Source organism: Aulonocara stuartgranti (assembly GCF_965226115.1).
Source record: "Aulonocara stuartgranti genome assembly, chromosome: 20".
In the NCBI taxonomy this organism is placed as follows: Eukaryota; Metazoa; Chordata; class Actinopteri; order Cichliformes; family Cichlidae; genus Aulonocara; species Aulonocara stuartgranti.
In genome coordinates, this window is record NC_138956.1 from 33,164,363 (window position 1) to 33,184,196 (window position 19,834).

The 19,834-nt window shown below is 39.1% G+C and overlaps 3 protein-coding genes across 6 annotated transcripts; 1 reads left to right on the plus strand and 2 right to left on the minus strand.

The window, feature by feature from the left end:
* Positions 1 to 35: 35 nt before the first annotated feature.
* On the minus strand, positions 36 to 6,891 carry bin2a (bridging integrator 2a). Of its 3 annotated transcripts, none has more exons than XM_082517698.1 (13): positions 6,693 to 6,891; positions 3,586 to 3,693; positions 3,397 to 3,477; positions 3,147 to 3,201; positions 2,965 to 3,059; positions 2,713 to 2,808; positions 2,440 to 2,547; positions 2,264 to 2,349; positions 2,054 to 2,129; positions 1,893 to 1,975; positions 963 to 1,551; positions 822 to 869; positions 36 to 685 (listed from the first exon to the last, which is right to left on the minus strand). In XM_082517698.1, the coding sequence occupies exons 2-13, from the start codon at positions 3,667 to 3,669 to the stop codon at positions 665 to 667; spliced, it is 1,422 nt and encodes a 473-aa protein (XP_082373824.1). In that variant the 5' UTR covers positions 3,670 to 3,693; positions 6,693 to 6,891; the 3' UTR covers positions 36 to 664. The 3 variants fall into 3 exon arrangements, with proteins under 3 accessions (XP_082373824.1, XP_082373826.1, XP_082373825.1); XM_082517700.1 differs by having other exon boundaries at positions 794 to 869; XM_082517699.1 differs by having other exon boundaries at positions 6,642 to 6,891.
* On the plus strand, positions 5,151 to 8,323 carry LOC309696458 (uncharacterized protein). The gene is made up of 5 exons (XM_082517701.1): positions 5,151 to 5,812; positions 6,910 to 7,015; positions 7,263 to 7,369; positions 7,592 to 7,764; positions 7,851 to 8,323. Exons 1-5 carry the CDS (start codon positions 5,656 to 5,658, stop codon positions 8,127 to 8,129), a joined length of 822 nt encoding a protein of 273 aa, XP_082373827.1. The 5' UTR covers positions 5,151 to 5,655; the 3' UTR covers positions 8,130 to 8,323.
* Positions 8,324 to 9,215: 892 nt separating this feature from the next.
* racgap1 (Rac GTPase activating protein 1) lies at positions 9,216 to 19,779 on the minus strand. Of its 2 annotated transcripts, none has more exons than XM_082517696.1 (17): positions 19,586 to 19,779; positions 19,162 to 19,269; positions 18,853 to 19,055; positions 18,592 to 18,734; positions 18,281 to 18,350; positions 17,195 to 17,248; positions 17,024 to 17,101; positions 16,716 to 16,833; positions 16,223 to 16,365; positions 15,504 to 15,668; positions 15,298 to 15,393; positions 13,788 to 13,986; positions 13,333 to 13,438; positions 11,955 to 12,087; positions 10,767 to 10,902; positions 10,555 to 10,654; positions 9,216 to 10,295 (listed from the first exon to the last, which is right to left on the minus strand). In XM_082517696.1, exons 2-17 carry the CDS (start codon positions 19,244 to 19,246, stop codon positions 10,220 to 10,222), a joined length of 1,905 nt encoding a protein of 634 aa, XP_082373822.1. In that variant the 5' UTR covers positions 19,247 to 19,269; positions 19,586 to 19,779; the 3' UTR covers positions 9,216 to 10,219. The 2 variants fall into 2 exon arrangements, with proteins under 2 accessions (XP_082373822.1, XP_082373823.1); XM_082517697.1 differs by having other exon boundaries at positions 19,162 to 19,279.
* Between the last annotated feature and the right edge of the window lie 55 nt (positions 19,780 to 19,834).

Here is a 19,834-nt window from a genome sequence, read left to right on the forward strand (position 1 = left end):
CATCTTAAACATCTACTAGCAGAGAGACAAAATGGTGACATTACCCAGTTTTTATTGCCGTTTACACAATGTTCTTATATCCTGTGCACATATACATCGAATAACCCAAAAATTAAAAAGTCAGAAATTCAGCTTTAGTATAAACAAAATTTGAACTATGTTTATTTTTCAGAATTACAAAGTTTGTCCTCACACTGCAGGCATAATTAATCAAATCTAATCAAAAACAAATAAAAAGAAATAATAAAACAGACTAAAAGGCTAAAATGATTAAAACGCCTCCTTGTTGGTTCCACAATAAGAGTGGAGTGGCATTCTCTTCACGTTTACACAGAGACAGAAACATATCATATCTGTGTAGATTAACCATTCTGTGGTCAGTATCTTTTTAGCAGTGTAAACCTATGTAGAGCTTCTGTCTTTGCTAGCATTAGTTGTATAAATCCCTCATTTTAAAATGTATTTGCTTTAATAATGCAGTGAGTGAGTTTATGAAAATATAGGTTTTCCCAAAGACACCAATACATATGTAAAGTTGATTTCCTTAAAAGATAAATAAGAAAACTAACAGCAACAGTTCGTCAGTTGTGAAATCACAGTTGAACTTGTCAGTTGCAACTGTCGCCCTGTCTTTTTTTCTGTCTTCTGCAGCTGTTGACTTCAGTCAGTTCGGCGCTGTTTGGTTCTGGCGTTCAAAGGTTGATGATAAAGTGAGCCAAATGAAGAAACGCAGACAAAGAAAGAAGAGAAATAATAATATGGCATCTTGTAGAACAAAATGAAACACACAAACCTTTTGTTTTATTATGAAAACTTTAAACCATTGTGTTTTTTGAGTTCGAGGATATCTCTTTCTCTGCAGGGACGTCCTACATAGCACACCCAAAAAAAAAGAGAGTTATGACACAATATGCATAAAAAAAGGACAGCTGCACAACATGTGTGCTACTCGAGTGACAAACCTTCTGAGGAATGCTCAGATCCTTGGCGTCAGAATTCAAGCCAGAAGCGTCACCATTCTCCAGTCTGTTCAGTTTCGGAGTTTCAAGGGTTACCGGGCTGTCGTCCGTCTCTTCAATGTGCAGTGGGCCATTGTCTGCTGCAGACAGCTGGAGCTCCAAGCTATCTGATTCATAGGAGTTATTTTGTTCAGAGCTGCTTGCACTTGGTAGATCTTTTTTTCCATCTCCTTTATTTTCCGATTCTACGGGCGGCTTGGGCTCTTCTTCTTTCACAGCCTTTTCTCCTTCAACTTGATTGTTGTTGTCTCCCGACTTCAGCTCACTTCCTGATGCACTCTCTACAGCATCTTCCTGTGCAGAAGGGCTGTGGACCTCACTTTGGTACGACCCTACATCCAGTTCCCTGGACTCGACTAAAGACCCTCTAAGCATGCTGCCTTCTCTGGACAAGGTGCTGTGTCGAGGTTTTTCTGGGGATCTGAAACTAAACCGCTGGCTCGTTCTAGGACTGAAGCTCCTGTGAACCTCAGAAAAGCTGGCCTTCCAAGCCTTTGGAGAGATCAGACTTCGTCTTTTCAGTGAGCCATACCTGGAATATATAGTGAGAGAGAGGGAGTGAGATAGAGAAAGATCAAATCATGGAGATAAGAATGCAGTTCAGTACTGTGGAGTATTGCCAGAATATGGTGGAACAAATGAATAAATGAATGAAGCTTTATAACAACAGTGCATTTAGCCATAAAGCACAATTAAATGCTTTCTGAATCTGCAAAAGTAATAATTAAAAGAAAATGCTGCTTGTATTATTACTCTAGGAGAAGATGTGACTATGGCGGGTAATTTCCACATTTTTCTGAAACTGTAATGAGAAATTAAAAATGTTTTTCATTTGCCTTCAAGCTTTAAAGTTAAGAATTAAAAAACTCTCACCGGGACAATCCCTTTACAGCAAATGCTTTGTCTGGATGCTGAGCCTGCAGCTCCTTTATCACATTTTGTAGATCTTGATTGAGCTAAAATAGAAGATGGATGGTTAAAACAAAAAACTCAGGACAATCAATATTGGGTCACACATAAGGGAGCAAACATACCGTACTCATTTCCTTGTGGAAGATGTCTCGTAAATTTGACACAGCTGAGAAGACAGCTACGTAGCATCCAATACGACTAAAGGAGACAAACATTGACAAGTAATGTTTAAAAAAAGATAAATTGTTGCAAATTCAGTGAATATTTGAATAATATGCAATACTGAATAATCTTCATATTCATTCTGACAGAATAAATATATACTGTCAGACCTGTCAAAGAGAACTGGGAGCTCCTCTTTCAGATCGTTATTGATCCCCTCATAGATAACTTTGGCAGTATTCATCTCTTCTTTTGCCTGCAGAATGACAAAGCAAGTCAATTTCAATGCATGTGTTATAACAAATTAGGGTTGATTACAAAGAGATATTGATGTTATTCTAATTACCTTGCTTATCTTGACATCATCCCTCTTTTTCGCAGTCTGCAGTGCCTCTAGCTGGTGAAGGGAGGAGTCGTAGTCAACCAGCTTTCTTCCCCTCTTGGCAATTTTGTCCTACAGTTTTTACAATGGAGCAAAACAGAGTCATACATATTGTCTATGTATATGTAAGTGAATTATAGTACATGTTTGTCTTAACTTAGTTTTGTGCATTTGCTCTCAGGCTCTTTGTCTGTCTGCATATTGACTTATGTTTGCTTGCATACTTGTTTGCCTTACCCTAACATCAGGGAATTGGCTCACGTAGGACTCCATGGTGCGCACGGCCTGGTCTAATAGCTTCACCTCGTAGTCATTCCACAGGAGGTCCTCCCCCTGCATCACAAGTACAGCATAAATATTGCATTAATTATGCATAACAAGGGGAAAAAATGTGGGGTCTTGTTCCCCTGGTGATGCATGCATTTCGCTGTTTTTGCACTTGTGGAATTAAAATGTGCTGCAATAGGTCTTTTTTTTAGTACCACTGACCTCAACAATGGCTCCTAAATCTTCCTCTCCAGCCCAGTCAGATTCATAAACATCAAACAGAGACTGGGAAAGGCGTCTTGAAGCTTCACGCATGTCTGTATAAAGCAGAATCGACTATTTGAGACCTGCAGAGGGCACAAATCTACAGTTCTACAGCATCTTCAAACAAAGACTATTTTCACCTCTAACTGCATTAACGTAGACCCTCAAGTCCTTGTATATTCGGTTCCCATCAGTCTGCAAATAAAGCATAAGTATACACGTGATTATCTTGCTTACCTTTATTAACTTTTATGATGTTTGATTCACTGCTTTTACTCAATAACCCTGTGTTTGCATATACTGCAAAATGTGTTAAGACACATATGAAAAACTTTCTGCTCAAAGTCTTTTTCAACTCCCATAATAAAAACAATGCTGGGGGATGATTACCTGCTGGTCACTAAAGTTTTGGAGACAATGTTCAAAAAGGTCATCTCTGGTCTCCATTGACTTTCCCAGCCTTTGCATTACCTGCAGATAAAGCACAGAAAAAAGCTAAATCTCAAAGTAACAGCAATTAAATGGCAATAAATTTGTCTTTCTTGCCATAGGGGAAACAGGAACTTGCAGACTATGTACCTTTTCTTTGCCTCTGCTCAGCTGTCTTTGGACTTTTTTAGCAAAGTCACCAGAATTGCCTCTCGGACTTGTCTTGTCTGCCATATTTTGTCTTGTCTGTGTTTATTCCTAAGAGGAAAAAGAGAAAAAATATCACAACACTTTCCTGCAACATCACAATTACTAGGTGTACTTCTGCAGAATGTCTGGTTCAAATATATTTTGCCTGAAAGCATTGTTACCTTTGTGGCTGTTATATCACAGTATTAATTTCAATTTGTTGCACCTTCCATACAAATTAAATGCAATTCAAGTGATTACAAGTGATGGAAACACACAAGATGGAAATCACAGGTTAGGAAATTAATGCACACCAATATAGTATTAATATAAGAGAATAAAATAGGTAAAATCAGGTTTAAAATGTGCATAACTACAGTTAATAGAATGATACAGGATACATTTAATTCCTAGCCGTATTTGTAGGCAACACACACTGATGACACTTGCATTAGTAACAAGAAATCAACAGACTAAATGTGGAACAAAGACACAATGTTTTATATTGTGTGGGACAATTAGTTAAACATTCATGCGTTGTCTTCTTTTTTTTTTAATCACAAAACAGCTGAAGTACTGTTATTTGGCACTTGGCAGATTACTCTTTAAAATTACTGTATGTATTCTTCCTTTTTATGGCCTTATGTACAAGTCTGATGTGCCTCTGCAATTTTTTGTTTTAACAGATCATTGACCATGTGCCTAAAACTAAATTGCAGGACCCTTGCTGCATTGGCAGGAGCCACATATAAATAAAGCTACTGTATATATGTGTGGCGGCAGGGTGTGGTTCTGGTTTTGGCTCAGCTGTGGGGGAGAGATGAAGCAGGAAGTTCAAGGTTCACTGCAGAGGAGAGGCTGACTGGGACAGCTGTTGCACATGGACTAATAAGTCTTTTCTACTTATGCAGCAGCACGCTGGCACCAACGCAGGATGGAAGCACAGACAATAGCTGGAAACCAACTGAGAAATCTAACCCTGCACATGGCAGTGCAGGGTTGTCACAATGTGCACGACTGGAAAAAAAACCCACAGTGCTAAAGTGCGAACAGTTTTTGCAAATAAACAATAGTGGCCAATACAAAGCTGAGTCTGTGTGTCAGCAGACAGAGCAACAAGTCATTAAAATAATCTCCAGATTAGCGGCATTTAAGTCACATACACATTAATGTATCACGGTTTCCAAGATATAATGTTTAAATTCTTTGTGACAGTAAATACCAATAACAGCTCAAGCTGATTTAATGTTGGTGAAAATTGTGTCAAGGTCACAAGCAACGTGAAAATGAGTAAAAACTTTTAAAATATCTTCAAACTTCACAACAATATACTAGGCCTTGGTGATATGAGTACCTAGGGTTAGTATTTTACTTTCACCTTCATTGTTAGCACTTAAGGTCAAAGTTGACCTTGAAAAATAATTTCAAGGAAATGTATTGAATATGAAAGGGCATGGAGAGAATAAAATGCACTTCGCATTTTTCCAGTCTGACACCCTGCGTCGTCACAAGTTGACATCATCGTATTGTAAAACTCAACATTTTAGTGTTTAGTGTTACCCTTCGGGGGAAGTTGTGCTCTCTGAGGACTCTTGACTTTTCTGGGCCTTTTGAAAAAATCCTGGAAACGCCCCTGATTCCACTGGGGGATTATAGAAGGCCTCAAGTGACAAAATGAATTAAATAAATGCATTTAATTCATACTAACTGCGTCATTATTAATTGAAATCAGAAATAAATAAATAACTTGTGAAATGATTTAAATAAATTAAATTGATATCTAGTTAACATTGTATATAACTAATTTATTATGTCAAATGTAATTAATTATTTATTAATGCATTGACTTAACTTGTTTGGCACTCGGAGTCTTCCATACAGGGCAGCAGCTTATGGAACTTGCTTACATCACCTCTTAGAACGACAATACCCAGAAATCCCTGCGGCAACCCACTTCCAGCAGTGTGATATTGGTGAACTTTCGCCTACACGGAGTGTTTTTATTAATTTTGGCGTAGGAGGAGTGGTCTTATGACAGAGTCGCGGATTCCCTTGTTACTCGCCGAGCTGCAGGACATGATCATGGGGAGCGTTCTGGCCAAATGTGCCATCACCGACCTGGGCATCCAGTGGGCTGGCTGGGCTCTGGCTGCGGCTTTCAAAACCGAGAAGTTTTATGACTTGGCAGGTAATCTGAAAACCCGTTTCCTAAACAGTAATTTACGACCCTGTACTGACTGCTTTTGCAGCTTTGCTTGTCTGTCAGTGAAGAACTGCAACTAAAAAGTGCTCGAACTCGACTGAAAGCGAAATACATCTAAAGGGGGAACAGTCGATATGTCTGATCCGTGTAGACTGATTTAATCTGTAAAAGCGTGTTTTGCACTTAAAGAAGACTGATCATTACAAAACCTGCATTATCTAAAACAGCTTTGTTGTGAAACAGCGCGGAAGGAGCTCCTCCTTCGGCTTAACAGGCGCATGTGTCAGCAGGGGCGTGCACAGCTATCCTGGGTTGAATCAAAAAGGGCGCTTTTTAAGGGCCCCCATTAAACAATTTGTAATTAGTTTTAATCATGCAGTGGTTAAAAGAGAGAGAGACAGAGAGAAAGCTTAACAGCATTTCATATGGCTGTAGGGGGATATTAGTGTCATATTTAATCATTTTTGCATTTTGTTACTGCACAGCTGACAGAATTACCCAATGAGTCAGTAAGCTAGTTTACAGAAAGAACTGAATGTTATTGGATTTCGTGCAGGTTAATACAGCATCATGTAGCCCATATTATTATCAATAACACACATTACAAACTTTCTACCTGAGAAAATAACTAAGATGTACAAATTATTAAAAAATAAATGTTAGTTGCAGCCTGGTGTGACTTTGAATCTGCCTGTGATATCTATCTATTAAAAAAAAACGTAAGCTCACAATCAATAAGGAAGTATAGAAATGAACATAGTCTGCCTAAAGTTAGTTCTCAAACATTTGTCAGATATAGACTGACGTTGCTTACCTGTTCACGCCAGTGACTTAATTAGAAAAAAAGAAATCCCAAATTAATCACCTTGACACTTCTCTTTTACTCGTCTTCTTCTGGTTTTCCAACTCCGCGCTGTTCTCTTGTGTATTTGTACCCTTGAACTTTGGAACCAATTGTCTGCAGTATCCTGAGTAAAAGATTTATCGGACACACCTTAGTCTGCAACAAGTACAGCCACCAGCCGTGCCCACTTTCAAACCACCCTCACTCTACAACTCTGTCTCTCTCTACAATTTTCCAGGCTCTGGCACATTTATACTACTTGCACACCTGAGTCGTATCTGGGGAGGGGCCAGTCATACCCGGCAGAAGGTGCAGACAGGGTTGGTAACAGCATGGGGACTCAGGTAAGGCAGTCAGTATTGATGCCAAGTGCCAAACACCTCTTGACCGCTCTGCTACGCTAGAAAACTAAACAGAGATATGAGCAGGTTATATGTTTTTTTTATCAGAGTTTTGTGTAATTTTAGTCCTAGAGGGTCATTGGTGAGGTCAGAGGAACTAATGCATGTGAGACTTTAAAGCCAGGTAACTCAAGTTAATGAATAATGGCTTGGTTAATGTGAAAAGACTTTAAGTATGTTTTTTCTGCAGGCTGGGGACATTCCTCTTCATGCGAATCTTGAAGGACGGTCATGATCGCAGGTTTAACAATGTTAGAGACAGCCCTGGGACATTCTTTGTGTATTGGACTGTTCAAGGTACTTGGAAGTAATGTAAACACCTCTTTCTTGTTACCAGAGTCCTTGACCAACTGTACCCAAGTGAAGGGAGACTTTGCACAAATAAATCACTGTCTAGTTTCTGGCTCTTTATATGTATTGATTCTAGGCAAGAGCTGTTGGTTACAGTCACATTTATTTCATGGAAGTATTAAGGTTATGCTGTTTGAAAATCATACATTTTTTGCTCCATTCTTTCAGCTGTGTGGGTATTTATGACCCTCCTGCCCACCCTCATGCTGAACAGTGAGAAGCGAAATGTGCCTCTGGGAACGAGGGACTACATTGGCTGGACCATTTGGGGCCTTGGCTTTGCTACAGAAGCTATTGCTGACCAGCAGAAATGGGTTTTCAAGCGTGACCCAGATAATGCTGTAAGTGAGGATAACCCTAAACTGTATTAATGTCTCACTCACCGAGTGTTGTAACTGTACTGTCCAATTTACTTTCTCACCTCCAGGGGAAGTTCATCCAGAGTGGACTCTGGGCTTACAGTAGACATCCTAACTACTTTGGAGAAATCCTGCAGTGGTCAGGTCTCTGGCTCTCAGCCTCCTCAGCGATGCAGGGTTCCCAGTATCTCAGTGTGGTCTCCCCTCTATTCGTCTGGTTCCTGCTACGTTACGTTAGCGGTATCCCCATCTTAGAGAAGCAGGCCATGAGGAAGTGGGGATCTGACCCCGCCTTCCAGAACTATGTGAAAAATACCCCCCTTCTGTGGCCACTCCCTAAATTTTGATGTCACTTTTATAATGTTTGAACACTGAACAAGAGTTACCTCTCACAAAGAAGCTACGCACGTTCAAATCACTGAAAATGAGTGAGGTTTTTAGTAATTTACTTTTGGTGTCTGCAATTTTTAAATGTAAATTTTTCACATACACCATTTACATAAAAGTAACATTAAATATTTTGTTGGGGCTTTGATCAATATCTGAATATATACATTTTTGTTGAGTATAAAGTCACCTCTGTTTTTACATTCAATGTTTCTACTTTGAGTGCTGGTAATAATTTTGAGCTATTCAGGCGTTATTGGCATTAAGAGTGAAACATGATAATGGGCATCAAAGTGGAAATACCAGGAGGTGGTATCAGTTACAGGAGTTAGAATTTTTCTTGAGGTTTCCCGATGTTTCTCTTAAGACTTAAAATCCAAATATGGAGTCCTCACATTAGCAATATTATTGGTTGCAACAATACAAAATTCCATCCATCCATCCATTCACTTCCGCTTATCCTTTTCAGGGTCGCGGGGGGCGCTGGAGCCTATCCCAGCTGTCATAGGGCGAGAGGCAGGGTACACCTTGGACAGGTCGCCAGTCTGTCGCAGGGCTAACACATAGGGACAGACAACCATTCACACTCACATTCACACCTAGTGGCAATTTGGATTATCCAATTAACCTATCCCCACAAGCTGCATGTCTTTGGACGGTGGGAGGAAGCCGGAGTACCCGGAGAGAACCCACGCAAACACGGGGAGAACATGCAAACTCCACACAGAAAGACCCCGGCCTGACGGTGGAATTGAACTCAGGACCTTCTTGCTGTGAGGCAACAGTGCTAACCACCGTGCCACCAATACAAAATTTAAAAAATAAATAAATTGGCTCTTAGTACACCTAATCATCCTAACGATGTGAGCACAAGCCTCTCCAGTGGCTTTCGAGAATATGGATCACATACTCAACCAGCTTTAGCCATCCCTTCAGGATGATCCCACATAATGATATTAAAGTAGACTAAATGGGATTGCACCCTCATTTACTGATTAATTTTCAAAATGTAAAGAAGCTACACAAAACAGTCACAGGACAGGAGACATTTTTGTAAATGTATTTTATATGAAATTCAGATAGTGTATTTTTGTTCAAACTGCGTGATTATAGTTTATCAAATAATGCCCCAGTAATTCAACAGGCTAATAGCCCACTGTAATTGCCTTTTGTGCAGGACTGCTTATAAGCAACCTCCCACAGTACAAATATTACACAGATCAATAAACACCAGAGGGTCTGGTGCAGCAGAGGCTACAGCCTGCAGCACAAACCAGTGACCAAAACTCCTGGTAAAAGCTTTGTTGCCTTTCAATGACAATGAGATCATTGACATTTACTAAAACGATCCACACCTAGTGAAGCTTGTAGACGATGACCAAGTAGATCTGGTTGAAAGTTGAGTTCTTATTACTACAGTTTGTTATTAAACAAGAAGGAAAAAGGTATGCACACTTCTAAATTATATTCACTAAACAAAATACTGTGGGACAATTCAAATTAAAATAAAAACAAATGAAATACAGACATCAGCCACACAATCAACTACAACCTAGAATGAAATACCAAAAAAATAATAATAAAAAAAATAAGTTTCTCAACTTCTGAGTGACACATGAGCTGAAAAACTATTAAAGGGAAACAATTACATTTAGAAGCGGGTCACAATAAAACTGTTCATATACAGTACATATTTTCATCTATGAGCACACTTATCTAAGAGTGAATAGACAGTGCATTTTCGTGTGTTGTCATCTGAAATGAGAATGCCACACTGGACATTTATTAGGAGCAACAGTCCTAAAGACACAAGTGTGCACAGACAGAAAAAACTAGTTGTTTTAAAAAAAAAAATCCCCATTTTACAAATGTTAAAAACAAAACAAAAAAAACAAAACAATAAAAACTAACATTCAGAAACAGAATTTTTAAGAATGCAGAGGAAGACTACATTGGAGGTGTTTATAGATGCAATTAAATGTTATTCATAAAACAAACTAGTCGCTGTTATTGCAGTAAGAATAAAGGATTAAATGCAGCTGCTTTGATATTATTTGAGGAGCGGAGAAGAAAAGAACTTTCCTTGGCGAGAAAATCCCACTGCCGATTTGCTCTTTGACCCAAATCTGCAACAAACAGCATACATAAATTTTTTTAAAAAAAAAACATGATGGAATTATTAATTAGGAGCTATAGTCAATAAAACAGAGCTGATGAATGATAATGAGATATTACACAGTAGATTAAGTTATATGAAAGTCAGAAGAAGTCAGCATTTATGTAAATTAGGAGAGAAAACACTTTGTAGCTTTATCTTCTCAATTAATCATGAGATCATTGATTATAATGCCAGCAGGGCCGGGAGGACTGTGCTCATGTGATTACCTGGGTGTCAGAGAGGACTTCATGCGCTGAGACAGAGAGCTGGAGGAGGGGGTTTTATTGAGCTGGTACTCCGGAGTGGTCAGAGGTCCCAGTATGCTCACTGAAATATCACAAACATTTAACATTTACAATCTCAGCCTCCCATGAAATGTCAGGCTGTTGAAACGACTGCGCCCACACTCATACGGCAATAACAAAAAGTTTTAACAAACCTCCAGCTCTCTCAGGGGTGGCGTAGCAGTTTGCATTTTCAATGATCAAATGCTCCAAGTTCGGCTGCTCGTGTTCTGCTGCCATCACAAACTGGGCCCAGAAATCCACCGGCAGAGCCAACAGACGCTCCACAACCTGAACAGAAAGGGATTAGTAAAAAATGGAAAAAGATCAGGGTTATTTCAGAGTATTGCCTAATCCACTTCCGCCCGTGCTACGCTAGTTAGGTTTGCCTTAAGCAAGATTGAGGGGAGTTACTAAAAAAAGAAAAGAAAAAAAAGAAAAAATAGAAAAAAAAATAATGGTGTTATGCTCTTCTTCTGTGCAATATTACACTGTAAGATTTTTTGTAGCCTCCAGCTGTTGTGTGTGCTCAGTCTCCTAGATTTAGCCATTCCACATAATGTATATTAAATCTGTTGCCAGACACTGCCATCCTGATAAATAGCAAAATGCATCAGAATTAAGATTTTTTTTAAAAAACAAACAAACAAACACTTTAATATGTTATAAATATTAGAAGTAAATGTTTAAGAAATGGCAGCTTTTGCTGCAAATTCTAGTGAAAGTATAATGCATTTATAATCTGTGAGATTTAAGACATCTTAAAAATTATTTATGCATTCTTTTCCAGCACTAACTATTAAACAATCTTTACATTGTGGGGGTACATCTCTATATAATAACAGCTCACAGGGATTCACAGGAAACCTGCATGTCATTTTGTGTCATTGAGATAAATTTGTGATTTCATCAACTTGGTATTTCACATTAAAGGTATTCAACCAGCAAATGTGGAAGGAGACTCTAACCACAAGTGTAATGAAGGGAACAGCTGCAAGAAGTCTGGCTACCCCTGGGCAAATTACACGTTTTGTTGATGCCTGCAGCGAACACATTAAAATGAGCCAATTGTGTTTGCCACAGACTTGGTTTATTATGGTCACTTTTGTCAGAGAATCAGTTATAAATAATCCAAGAGTAATTGAAAAAGATGAAGAGCTGTTCTCAGCATTTAAGATTGCTTCAGTTTAAGGCAAAGGAAACTGTGCAGTTGTAAAGTGTGTGCAACTACACCTTAAAGAGAGGCATCCGCTGCTCTTCTTTAGTTTATTTTTGCAGCAGGCGCTCAACAAGTGCACACTAGGACAGGTATGCAAGAGCTGCGTCTCATCTTCCAAGCTTACCTTAGGCTGTCGTTTGGTATCCTGTAGGATTGTCATAGGGTCAGGATTGGGAACTGCGTGTCCCACAATTGTTGGACCAAAAACTCGGGACAGGTTACTGATGTCCATCTTGGTGTCCAAACTGTCAGCAACTCTGAAAGAATTGATTAGATTCAGTACTGACCAGCTGATGTATATAATCAACGACATATGAAATATATATATGAAAATAACTCCCGAGAGATTACACTGATATTTTAAAGAGGGCCTATAATGCCCATGTCCAGCTCCAAAATGTTAATTTGGTTCCTGCAGAAAGTTGTTTTGCATCATTCACTGCTTAAAATAATCATTTATAGTATACAGTCCTTGGAGCAGCCCCTCTCTGCCTTTAAGCCTTTTGACTTAGTTTAGAAAACTCAAACAGCGCTTTTGGCTCACAGGTACAATAGTACATGTGCTGATTTGAAACATTTTAAAAAATGAGCATCCACCGGTTTTTGAATAAATATAATAAAAAGTAAAAACAAGAGCATCCTTTAAAAAAAAGTTCATTTTAAGTTTAACAGCAGAAATAAATATAAAGTAAAAAGTTCAGGTTGTTTATGCAATTCTGCACTTTTTTTCCTAGACGTAGCTCGACCGATATTAGAATTAGAGAATGCCAAAGCACAAATACAGTCGCTTGAAAAGGAAATTTACCACAGGACTCTGAAAGCCTGTGAAATACTAAGTATACTCCATAATTCAATATCTTGTAGAATCACTTTTAGCAGCAATAACTTAGAAGTAATAACTTTTATCAGGCTCTCACACTATTGTGGAGGAATTCTGGCCAACTTCTTACAGTGCTGCTTCAGTTCATTGAGGTTTGTGGGGCATTCATTTATCCGCAGCTCTCAACGTCATGCCACACCATTTCATTTTGGTTCAAATCTGGACTTTGACTGGCCCATTGCAACACCTTGATTCTTCTTTTTCAGCCATTCAGTTTTAGATTTTTTTTGTTGTTGTTGTATTAATCAATTTGGCCCAAGCTTTAGCTGTGGGGCAGAATGCATAACATTTGACTCTGGAATAACTTTGGTATAAAGAGGAGTTTATGCTCCACTCCATGCTGGCAAGGTGTCCAAAACGAGTCTAAATCATCAGACATCACCCACAGTGCTTCATGATGTATTTGTGCTGACATAATTTGTGCTGTTTGGGTTTCACCAAATGTGATGCCGTGCATCATGGCCAAAAACTTTGGTCTCATCTGCCATAAAGACAGATGATGTTAAGATGCAACTTCGCAAACCAAAACTGCGCTGCTATGTTCTTTTTAGAGAGAATAAACTTTCTTTCTTTTACATGATGTATATATGACTTATGCGGTGAGAGAAGAGTAGGTGCAAACCTCTGAAGGTGAAGGATTACGAAAGCCAGCGTGTCTCTGTTGGGCTGTGGCAGGTCACCAATGGTTTGGTACATCAGAGCTATGCTGTTGTCGTCATCTGAAATCTCTGTGGGAAAACAAGGAAAACACATTTTTTCAGTACAGACCAAGAAATAGGGTGTTGTGACTTCTGTGGATTTATTAGCGGCTAGAAGGAAAATGCATCTGACTACAGTAGAAAACAAACACTAAAAATGCTAACAGACTTAGAGATCGATCCTTTGTTTTTGTTCCAGGCAAATTCCCACCAGAGGTTTTCATCGCTCATCAAAACAAATCACAAATGTAAAGCAAAAGCACTTATGAAACCTGTATTTAATCATGTGTTGGATAAATTGCTTAACTTTCAACACTGCAGTTATTTCAAATAGACATTGCTTTGTGCCAAAACCCTAGACTAGTAAACACACTCTTACCAGCTGCGTCCATGAAGGAACGGTTGAGGCGGAAGGTGAGAAGAGGCTCCTTAAGGTTCCTCAAAAAGTCCTTGAGGAGGCCAGTGACGGCATGGATATCATCCACCTTACTGAGCACAGGAACAGTTTTGCTACGGAGAAACTTTTCCTTCAGCTCCTTCACAGTGCGCTCAGCACCAGAAAGACGGTACAGTCCAGCCTGAGTAAGGGGAAAAAACATTTTTTTTTTTATCTGAATTATACTGATATTGTTTCTATGGAAAATTACTGTAGCTGTTATCTGTAACGTACTGTTTGATATGAAGGGGAACCTCTGCAGCAAGGTACTAAAATCCAGAAACAAGAGGTCTGGAATATTAAGGCCCCATCTTATCTTAGACACCTCATACTACCATATAAGCCCAAGAGAGCACTTCACTCTTATACTGTAGGCTGTTATGGTTCCTCGCGCTGGGAGGAAAAGCCTTCCAGGCCCCTCTTCTATGGAAAAGCTTCCAGTCTGAATTAGGCTTAATTTTTTTTTGATAGAGCTGATAGTTTGGGCTGGATCAGGTGATTGAACTCTCCCTTAGTTATCCTGTCTTCCCCCATCACTCCCAACTGCTCGTGTCAGATGGATGCCCCTCCCAATCCATGATTCTGCCTGAGGTTTCATCCTGTTAAAAGGGAGTTTTTCATCCCACTGTTGCCAAGTGCTTATTTATAAGGCAATGTCCAATTGTTGGGGATTTCTCTCTATTATTGTAGGGTCTTTATCTTTTGTCTTAACTCTGTTATTGCTGTGATTTAGTACTATGCGAATAAAAAAAAATCCAATATCCAAAAGACAACATCCCCAGGACATTTGCTAGCTCTGATTCCCTTAATTTTCTGCCTTCCTCTTTCACCCTTTCATAGAAATGGTTCAACTAAATATTTACTGATAAATAGCAAAGAATAGCACATTAAATCACACAGAGTAGCTACAAGCAATAATAATAATAATAATAATAATAATGATAATAATAATAATAATAATGCATTTAAATGAGAACAATAACAAAACAGCTTAATCAGCTTGCATCAGCAGATCTGTCAGTCAGTCAGACTTTAGCTCCATTTCAACATTAATTTTAGCAAAATTTCTGCAAATAAGAGGGTTTGATGAGTCCACAACTCATCTTGTTAAGATAAAGGATATCTAATAAGAACAGAAAAGGCAAGAAACTCGGGTAGGAAAACTCAACAATTTTCACATGAAATTGAGTTATGCACAAAAAAGGCAAGTAAGACAAGTGCTAAATAAACAACCCAGAAAGAAGAGATGGCATCAAAGTCAAACAGCAATCAGCAGATCTGGAGCCTTTCCATAGCCCAATTACAAACTTAAGCTCCCAGTAACAGATTGTAAAATCTTAGTTACAGCTCTGTCTCAGCTTAAGGGGAAGACATTAAAAATAACTACTGGGGCTTGAGGCTTTACTGTTCTTCACATTTCTGCATAATATTAGGACAGTGAAATAGCACTCACTTCATGCAGTCCCCTTTGCTCGATCTCACTGATACAGTGGACCACAATGGGAGGGATCATGGGTGATGTGTCTGGGACGTAGTCTGCGAGAACACCCTGAAAAAACAAAACAAAAACAAAGACAGGATATGGGTTAAGCAGCCAGAACTGTGATTAAATTTCAGTGGATCCACCTGCACATGAAGAGTAAAAATTGTATTACATACCTCCCCAATTTTGACTGGTGTGCCACCCAGGTTGGGGATGCATGGTAGAGGGCAGCGCTCACGACACTCGGGGTGCGAGACCACCCTGCAGTCCCTGCACTTCAGTGAAATCTTGCCAAACTTGATCCTCTTTCCGCAGGGCACACAGGATTCAGGCTTAATGACCTATAAAGACATTCCACAAGAGACTGTGAAGTTATCTACCATATATATGCAGCTAAAGAAGCAGAGACACTTTGTTTAATAGCGATACAAATGAGCAAACAACACTGTCAATATGGATGCCAACATTTTTTTTGAAGCGCAGGGCTGGGTAATTTATTTCCCATGGGGCCGCAAGAGAAACTGGGACTATTGTTGAGGGGGGTACCAATAAGCTGAAATCAATTCTGTTCAATATTAATTTTATCTTTTCACAAGCATGTTAGTGGAGGTCACCACAATAGCCCCAGTCTCTCATGTGGCCCCTTGGGGAAATTAATTGTGCACCCTTGCTATAGCAACACTAAATTAAGTCAATAAAAAAATAAATAATTTAACATATTCAATTCTTAAAATATATAAGTAAATATCCCTTTTACTTTTTCAGCTATTGCTGTATAATGGCAAAACATATTTAATTTGGAGATAAAGAGAACACTCCTTTGATCTGAAAGGAAAATGTGCATTTCTAGTTACATTCAGTCAGTGCTGTTCTTTCGCATTAATGTCATTCTTACAGTTTTGGAGACAAACTCATGAAGGCGGACGCCTCCATTGCTTTGTGGAGTACTAGGTGCAGCTTTCATCTCTAGCTCAGGGTTGGCAGGCTGCTTGAAGACATCCTCAGACTTGACAGATTCAGAGTCCCATTCCATAGCAGCTGAACAGGAGAGATAGAAAATAAATACCTGCTTGTAAAATAGCACAAACCTTCATCGTGCAGTTCTGAATCACTCCTACTGCATAATGAAGTTTTTTTTCCAACACATCCAACATTGTTTTTCCATTAAATTATGTGTTATTACTTTTGCTAAAACCCAACAGAGCCCCATGTTGTTATCTTGTTAGCCGAGTAGATGATTTTACTTACTGAAGAACAAAGTTAGCTGGATGAAACTAAGAACAATCATTTGAGCAGGCTGGAATATAACTCCAGCATAGATAAGCCACATATAAAAGCAGCGTCCACAGATATTTTAGCTGTATACTACCTCATAACAGACATCTTACCAGTCTTTCTCCTGCTGCGGGTCCAGTATGGAACAGTCTCAATGGTAGAAACCGCCTCAACAGATCCTCCATTTGCAGGAACAGTCACTGTGGTCTTTGTCACAATGGCCTCATTTCCCTGTCACAACACATAAGAACAGTCAGAATATCCAAATACAGCCAAACTACATCAGGGCACAGCAATGAGCTGCAAGACTTGGCTGCAATCTGCCATCAGCATTTGGTTGCCAAAGCTAACAAAAATGATGAATGATTAAGATCATGTATGATATATGAAAGCAATACCCAGAGCTAAATAAATAACCTACCATCTCTGAAGTTTTTCCTGTTGATCGAGACCTTTTGGAGGCAACTGGAGGACCATCAACATGATTTCTCGAGGAGCGCTAAAATCAAAACAGAACTTTAACACTCTCGTTTCCATTACATATAAAACAATGTCATCACTTCTCAAATTTGAAAGAGCAGAAGTAACACACCCTTTTTTCTCGTTTCTTGAGTCGCACTGTCCTCACAGTGGAGGAATCCCAATCCTGTCAAGATCGAGCATGTCATTAACAGATTTCAATTATTTTCATTGATACCGACAGGGACAACATCCACAACAATCTGGTATCTACAATGTATTAGTGTATGCAATTTCTCAGGAAACACTTCACCTTATATTTCAAAGTTAAATGGGAGAAGGAAGCAAATATAACACCAACAAATGAGGATCGCTAAAATATATGTGAAATAAATGTCAGCACCTCCAGTCGTAGCCAGTGGAGAGAATTCTCATGGACCTGACAATGTAATTATAAATTGGCTGACCACTATCTTGGAAATGTCCAGCAGTCCAATCTTACTGCTCAGAGATAGTATCATAAATTGAAGACACTAAATTTGAGAATGTGGCTGGCCTTGTAAAAGAAATGAAAAGAGTTTGTAGAGATACATTTCAGAAGTATTGATTAAAATGGCTGTTATATATGAGATAAGGAGAAGATTGACTGATAATTATATAATAACTATATCATATTAGACAATTCTTCCTGTGGTAACCATAGTTTTGAACATTGTGCACTGATCATAATCGATTTTTTCATGCGTGAACATCTGGCTTGATCTGGGGTCTGGAAGGACTTGATGGACTAGTCTGGACTTCCATTCATTTTCTTTTGTTGATTTTCCACAGGTGCGTGGGTAGACCCCTGGGATTAATTCAAAAAACAATCACTATCGTGTACTTAACTAGCCACTGTGTGCTTCATGTATTACCCCAGGTGACCTGTTTTGATCTGCTCTGTCTTGTGAAATCTGTTTGCTTCTTTGAAACGCAATGATAAAAATAACGTTCAAAAAACAATAAAATAGCACAGTAAAGCAGTAATACAATAAAGTACACAGTAACTGTGTGCTTTATTGTATTACCTACCCCTTGTGACCTGTTTTATTTTGCTCTGTTATGTCTGCTCCTTTGAAACAAAGTGATAAAAATAAAGTAAAAAAAAAAAAGGTTTCAAAATTAAAGGGTTTTTTTCCCCATACATTCAAGTTCTAACTTGTAAAAGAGAAATACTTACAAGAGAGTCATCTGTTTTGTCATAGCTGATATCTGACAAGATGGAGCCTGATTCATCTATCGTCATCAGTCTATCAAGAGCAACAGAAAATATGCATCAGATCAGCTAATGCTGTTCTTTTACTCACATGTGTCCCACCTAACTTAATGGCTGATTCAAAACTCTAAGTAGTAATTCAGTAAAAAGGCTGAAATGTTTAGATGTACCCATGTGTAAGAGAAAGTACCTTAAAATCAAACAATCAGTAATCAGAAATAAGAGCTTTACATTAAACAGCTTGAATTTAACATAAAACATCTTGAGTTACTTACCTTCGGCTGGTATTAAGGTTGGTTGTTGCCTGACAGTTTGTGTTCAGGAAAGCCAGAGCTGAGCGCTGTTCTGCACTCAACTGGATGCTGTTACTGGATCCCTCACAGGTCAAGAGGTCCCGGATCAACTGAATTTGACGGTCCTGTATCATAGAAATCCAAGCACGACACAAAAATGAGTCAATTGAAATCACACTGTAGCCTAAATTGACACCAACAACAAAGAAGGGTTGGCAATGAGGGTCTAGTCATCCTTCCTACCAGTGTCTCACAGTCTGCCTCAGCCTTTTGTCTGCGCCGTATCTCCACGTCTACCTGGTTGCGGGCATGCTTCAGTTTGACCTCCAAGGCTCCCCTCTCAGTCTCCGTTTTTCTCAGCATCTCTTTGCATGACCCCAGTTCATGCTCAGTCTTTAGCCATTTGCGACGGCAGTCATCAAAGTTTTGTGCCATCTGAATAAAGTCTAGGGGGGAAAATGGGAGCATTAGTATAGTCTATAGGGGCCTGAAGTGCCTGTGTGAATTAACAGAAGGTAAAGACAACAGAACCTGTAGCCATGATATACTCACTGGGTTCAATGTTCTCACTGAGAAGGTCAACTTGCGTCCTCATCCTTTCATATAAGCTCTGGAGGTTCAGCACCGCAGTCTCCATGGTGTCTTACAATTTAAGGCCCTCTGAGAAGAACTACATTTTAAAGTTCAACCACACAGAATACCGTGGATTATCTAGATTTTTTGCTAGCCGCCTTTCAGTTTTGCAAGTATTTTAACCAAAACAGATAACTTGCTGTATTGGTATGCTCACGCAAATATGTGTTTGCCGTTATGTTGAACACGCTGGCTTATTTTGCTTTTCTTCTGACGCCAGGAAAGACTAAACGCTCTATTAACCGCACACTGCCTAAACAACATGGCGTTTACGATGGCTCTGAGTTTAGGTGGTGTATCTCCTCCATTTGCAAAATTCAGAAAGCAACAGTTACCTACATACCTGGAGAGGCGTTGTACAAAAAAGCCTTTCGGTGATATTTAGCCACCACACTGCTCTTTTTCCGTTTCCTTTTTTTTTTTTAGCTGTTAGTTTTTCGAACCTTTGTCCACATCCTTCGGCAGCTACTGCCACACTGAGCGGGTTGCATTTCAAATTTCACCGCTACCCAATGAGAGATGAAGACGGCTCGGGTGTGAACGCAAAAAATAGATGCAACTTCCGTGTTTGTATTTTCAAAGTAAAACCCCC